This window comes from Neodiprion fabricii, chromosome 7, assembly GCF_021155785.1.
Source record: "Neodiprion fabricii isolate iyNeoFabr1 chromosome 7, iyNeoFabr1.1, whole genome shotgun sequence".
Classification (NCBI taxonomy): Eukaryota; Metazoa; Arthropoda; class Insecta; order Hymenoptera; family Diprionidae; genus Neodiprion; species Neodiprion fabricii.
The window spans coordinates 2985766-2991832 of NC_060245.1; the positions used below are offsets into that span (position 1 = coordinate 2985766).

At 38.3% G+C, this 6067-nt stretch overlaps 1 protein-coding gene across 1 annotated transcript; it reads right to left on the reverse strand.

The window, feature by feature from the left end:
• Positions 1-148: 148 nt before the first annotated feature.
• Positions 149-4656, reverse strand: LOC124186584. The gene is made up of 5 exons (XM_046578416.1): positions 4507-4656; positions 2793-2963; positions 2048-2266; positions 1538-1843; positions 149-363 (listed from the first exon to the last, which is right to left on the reverse strand). Exons 1-5 carry the CDS (start codon positions 4654-4656, stop codon positions 244-246), a joined length of 966 nt encoding a protein of 321 aa, XP_046434372.1. The 3' UTR covers positions 149-243.
• Positions 4657-6067: the final 1411 nt, after the last annotated feature.

Consider the following 6067-nt stretch of genomic DNA (forward strand, 5'->3'; position numbering starts at 1 on the left):
TTTATCTTTCATAATGATAAACGGGTCATTTTCAAGAAACAGAGTATAAAAGAAATTAACGAACAAACAAACGCGATTGATCAAGGTTTGGTTCTGGTTGTATTTCAAAGTAGAAAAAAAGAAAACAATGAACAAAACGGCATAAATAATAACGTCGATTGGATTTATATAACACTTGCGCGATGAAGAAAATGTCCTTTTCTCGTTTACAGACATAATCAGGACACAATCCTGAAGCCCTCATCACATAACATGAACGACTTGAAACTCATGACCTGGAACACTGCTCTTGCATTCCTGCTTCAACATTCGTATAAATTCGACGCAACAGCAGTAAAGTTGAACAGGTTCATCCTCGATGTTCTGAGTGTGAGAAAAGACGAAATGTCAGCTTAGTTGTCGCTTAAGTTGCGAGTAATTAGACGCCGTTTAATTATCACGATCCTTGAGTCGACTTACAACCACACAACGTGAAGGAATGGACGGCGCTTTAACATTGTCGCAATTGAGGTTTCCTCTTTAAAAATACCCCAATGAATATTAGACATTCAGAGTCCGCGCTCGGCTCGCACATTGCTGAGAGTCCTCGTTGCATCACGTCGACTGGTTAATTTATTTTATGGCAATTCCTTCGGGTCGTTGGAATATCAATCATTCGCGGGCTGATAGGCATCACAGGCTTAAGGTATTAATGATATGTGGAATCGAGAATTATTACATAAACTCGCAACAAGTACAAGGAAAGGATAATTCGTCCTGTGAACAAATGCATGTGACAGAAGTCGCGGTTTCACGGTATCGAATCATCAAAATTCCAGTACCGATTACTTCACCGTGCAGTTATCAATGATGGCTCAAGGTTTCAGGTGACTCTGATACTCCTTATCGAAATTAATCATAGTGCAATCATTTCAATCGGGCAATAATTCCAGTTAATTACTTCGGAATCATCGACGTCAGTCGAACTGAACAGAAGAAAACTTCATTTTAAAAGAGGTATAAAAACTTCGTTTAACTGAGGTGACTCTTCACGGAATTAAACATCTGGTACCAAAGAATGAACATTTTGCCGGCCAAGTTTAGCGCCGTGGTTATAAAACTCCTTCTTAAGCATTGCCATTGCCTATTAAACTTTCTTTATCAATCTACGGTCAACTACGTTTATTTTTTACGACGAGACGAGTAACTGGCTGACTTCAGATAAGAGCGGTCACTGCGGTACCGGCAATTGGCTCGGTAATGAAGAAGCCTTGAGGCATATGTTCCAAGTCGCACAAACAGAGCTCGATTCGACTTGATTGGACCGGAGGAATGTTTACGATAAAAGGATAAAAGTAAAATCTGAAAACGTTGCGGTTGAACTCGAAAAAAATGCACAGAGAAAAGACTGTAATTTGAAAATTGGTTTGAGGTTCTGAATCGTTCGAGAGATCTGATCCACTTTTGAAAATACATCTTCGAATTACGAGAGGAAAAGCAACCGTCCATTCTGACAACGAGGTGGTAAAAGAAGTTAACGGAAGAAAGAAAAACTGACAATTTCCTTGGGGCCCATGGATTCTTGAAGAATTTTATCCAGGTCAACGAAAGGGTCTATTTCGTCGACTTCGGTCTTCGAATTGCCTCGAAGCTTCTCAAGCAGCTTTGAGGTCCTTCTAACCTTCGTGTTCCCAGGCTCGTTGGATCGATTCTGCCCGCTAGAAGTTCCCGGAAGAGTCATTCCCGATGTGCCATCCGGTCGGTACTTCGCTTCCGTTGCACCTGACGTCATTCCGTTTCTCGATCCGTTAATAGATTCTCCAGCACTCTCATTGGCTTGCATCTCTTTCTCCTTTTTCTTATCCTGAGACAGAACAGGTTGCAAAACAAACTACTGATCAAGATAATCACACAACGACTCGGATCTGAATGATGAATTATGAGAACAAATCACGAGGCTGAAGTTGGTGACGTTGATGTATCGAGATGTTGAAAAGCAAATGACTATTTCGCACCTTTGGAAGTTGAATTTACAAAATTGGAGTTTGTTGATTGAAAATCGACCTACCCACCACCAGCAATCGTAGAGGAGCCAAGCATGCACGATGTAGACCGAAGAACCGATCAGCGATAGTGCGCAGACTGACAAATCATGGATGAAAATCGGACTTTCGGCGATCTCGTGATCGGTCATAGTGTGAACGTCAATAGAGAGTTCAGCATGCCTCATGATTAAGATTGCACCGGTGAGCATGCAGATCCATCCGATTAAGGAAATGGTGACTGGCTGTTTCGGTCAGAGAGAAGTGGTCTTTTTTGTTCCTTGTCTTTTTAGCGAAAGAAATTTTCAACGAAACGTTTTCATTTTATACGGAATTTGACAAATTCTGAAGATGTTTGCGGATTACAGATATTATATCACACGGGGATTACGGGATAGGCTCGATAATGCAACGGCCAGTTTCGGTTTTTCTAATGTTTGACAAACGACCCATGCACTGTGTTTTTGAAAAGAAAGAATAAAAAAACAAATTCCCAGGCACGTGTAGCGTCTTTTTTAAACGTAGATTACACGCTTTTTCGACTGTCGATAGACGATCAATTGGAATACCTAACACATGAACGAATTTCTTTGTAAGGTTTCGGATGATTATTAAATACGTGAAAAATATAGAGATTTGCAATTAATAATGCAGTTTTACTGTCTTCAATTTCTGCATCCCTCAGAATTAATCCTTCATGCGGTTTCTTTTAACGGTACGAAATCTTTAGTACTTCGTTGCATACATAAATATGATTCGAAATATGCTTACGACGATGGGTTTTGGGTTCGGTATGAATTTCAACATTCTGCTAATGGCGAGTACCAGACTGGCCAAGAAACAGCACGGGTATATTATGATGATCGATAAATCGGACAGGTCTGATATTCCATGTAACCAAATTCCGATTATGTGATAGACAAATACCAGCCCAGCAGCGATCTGGAAATCCAAATGATTTCAAGTTTATTTCACTACAGGAAAGTTTCTTTCACAATACTAGATGAAAGATTTTTATACGTTGAAGAAAACGGTTCTTTTTTTCATTCGTTTCTTACGTTCAATAATGACTACCGATGCATTTCAGGCATTGTACTATTTAAAGACGATGCGAATAGTTACTTAGCACCGTTAAAATTAAATCACAAATTTTTTTTATCCAAATAATGCACGATTTGATACTCTACTCTTTTACATCAAAATCTGTGTATTTATCACTTTTGTTTTTTTTTAAATAATTTCTCGATTACCACTCGCAAGTTGCAAATCGTTTTATTGACTCACGTTTTCTAAGAACATAAACAAGGTAAAAAATTTCAAACTCAACAAATGCGCGTCCGTTTTGAATAAATATTTCAAAACTACAGCGTATGAGAAAACATTAAACGCCAGAGTGATAACACTATTGTTTTCTGTTTCACTATTCTAGATTTATACCGGAAATTCTACACTAGATGTGATACTGCTGGAAATCATTAATCTGCGTTGCAGCGTCGCGATGCGTTTTCATTGCGTTGCTGTATCATATTGTCACATACGCTGCACTTTCGAGATATTATGCATGCCTATAACGACACATGAGACGATCTGCTGCAGCTGTAATGCAAGCGACCCAGTTTCTCGATAAGTTAGTACAACTACTACTCGTCAAGATTACGTATGATATGTAAATAAAACACATTCTTTCATTTTCAACTGGACTACTTTTTTCCTCGACTTGTTGACAATAGTTTTCAAAATTTTACTCCAAATTTTTATGTATTTTGGAGACAAGGACGTGCATGTCGTAAAATTTTCTACCTAGGACTATATTTTTCGACCGTGGTAAAAAATGAAAATAGTTAACAACTGAGCGCTAACCGGAACTAAAAATTTCTCTCGGTGTACGTCACGTTTTTGTTACAAAACATCGAAAGAATAATTTTTCCAATGTGTTGTACCGAGTCTAGAAAAATTTCCCACATATTTTGGACACTGCAGCGAATGAACGTACCAAGTAAATTCTTAACAAAGCTATACGTGTTATGTAACGCGAAACTGACGTTTTTTCCTCCTTAATCGTTGTTATGATTTGTTTTTTTTTTTTTTTATTTCTTACAAGTTTTATTTTTATGCGCTACATTTTAATCAGCCCCGTCGTTTCTGTGTTACCTCAAGGTGTCTCGGATTACCAGAAGAAAGGAAGAAGGAAGCCTGACCTAATTTTTTTAAACAAGCGGTCTGTAATCTCTTTGTTTTGTAATTCTTTACCCCTTCATAGTTATCTTTGATGAATTTATAACACCGGATTCTTTCGCCGTTGTTCACTCTCTCTCTCTCTCCCTCTCTCTAGAATTAGAGGCAGTGTAAACAAATCGATAAAATGAATAAATTAAGAAAGTATTAAAAGCAAATGTTTCTTGTTTGAAAATCTTGATTTTCCCTTTTTTAAATCCTATATCGATCAATCACGGACAGTTAGGTAATTTTTTATGAATCCACTCACACATTGAAGAAACCGAAACGAGGCGTGCACGATGTCACTGTGATCCTGTTTTTCCTTTCCCGATTCATGATCGTTACGTGACTTTCGTCCATCTTTGTCAGAGGTCTTCAAACCTTCCAAGTCCTTGTCAAACGAATTATCCTTCTTCATTTGGGGTTATCTAAACGAGCCAGAGCTTCGCCACGATCATCGACGATCAAACCCAACATAACCAAAAACGATCCAGCGGTTGTATCCATTTTGTAGATCGTCGTTGATCAATTTTTTTTCTCACCTCTTCTCTGTCATACTCAATATCTTCAGAATTCTTTCTATTTTTTTTTTTTTTTTGCCGCTACGTTTCTACTCTACAAATATTTAAAAGCAAGGAAAACAAATTCCGTTCAGGTAGAAGAAAAGTCCCGAAAACAAATTTCAGGTAGCTGGGTAGCAAATAGTCAATCCATAATATTTCATAAGTATCGTTGGTACATATTTCCGCAAAGCATTCCAATATCCTTGGAGAATCCTTAAGATTAATTTATATATATATATTATGTATGTTACATAAGCAACAAGTTATTCGAGAAATAATTTACAGAAGCATACACAGTCACGCGTATTATGTGTAACGGTAATAACTCTGCAGCTTCTGAACAGAATTAACAGTATAAACTACAGCTCTATAAGACAGTCCAGCCTTTCTCTACATGGGACTCTGGTTAACCTCGATGCTGCCAAGTTGTGCATGTGCATGTGATGCTTAGATACAGGTTGCACGCACCGAGTGAAAAATAGAAGAAAAAAAAAAATAAAGGAAAGAAAAGAAAACAATCGAGGTGCAGCGGTAATTAAATTACTTCAGAAATAGTTGCAGTTGGTGCAACAAAGTTTTAAATACTCGTCTCAAAACCTTTGTCCACCTCTAATGTTCATTTCCAAGTATAAATCAGTCCTCGGGAGATGTTTGTTTCAGGCACAAGCAAAGAGGAAGAAATAAAAAAGAAGATGATAGTTGGGGAGAAAAAACTGGAGGGTTTCTCGAAATTTTGTATGGGAATTCTTTGGGGGCAGCAGATTGAATCAAGAGTGATTCCATGGCATTCTTGACCAAATACCAGCTCTATGCACACATGCGTATAAGATCCAATTCGTGTGTGCGTGTGTGTATCTGTGTGTGAGTGTGGGTGTGTACAGGTATACAGTCCAGGGATGATGCAGCGTTGAAGAACGAAGCGTGAATCTCACCTCAAAGAATTCCGGCCATGGGATTATACAGACTGTGAGAGTGACGTCATTTATATGTCGTTGACTCTCTTTCGGTCCATGCGGGTTAAGGGAATGCGCCAGATCATAATCTCGATCGCAGGTAGAAGATAGAGTAGGAAATGATCACGCACAGTGGCTGGACTTAATGTTTTTACACCAGTTTTCATCGTACACCGATCAGTATTCAAGATTTACTCCAAATCTGCGTCAGATAATATCCGAAATCATTTTCAATTACGTATAAGAGACTCAATGTTGACGTAAATGCTTTCAATTCAATGTTCTCACGTAGTCGGTTGATTTCACGAGAAGC

What these genes read in the sequence shown, in the direction of transcription:
- LOC124186584 (XM_046578416.1), bottom strand. Translation starts at nt 4,656, where the DNA reads ATGAAGAAGGATAATTCGTTTGACAAGGACTTGGAAGGTTTGAAGACC. An exon ending in CGTTTCGGTTTCTTCAATGT is followed by an intron (nt 2,964 to 4,506) that starts GTGAGTGGATTC and finishes TTGGATTTCCAG; the next exon opens with ATCGCTGCTGGGCTGGTATT. An exon ending in TCTACGATTGCTGGTGGTGG is followed by an intron (nt 1,844 to 2,047) that starts GTAGGTCGATTT and finishes GTTCTGTCTCAG; the next exon opens with GATAAGAAAAAGGAGAAAGA.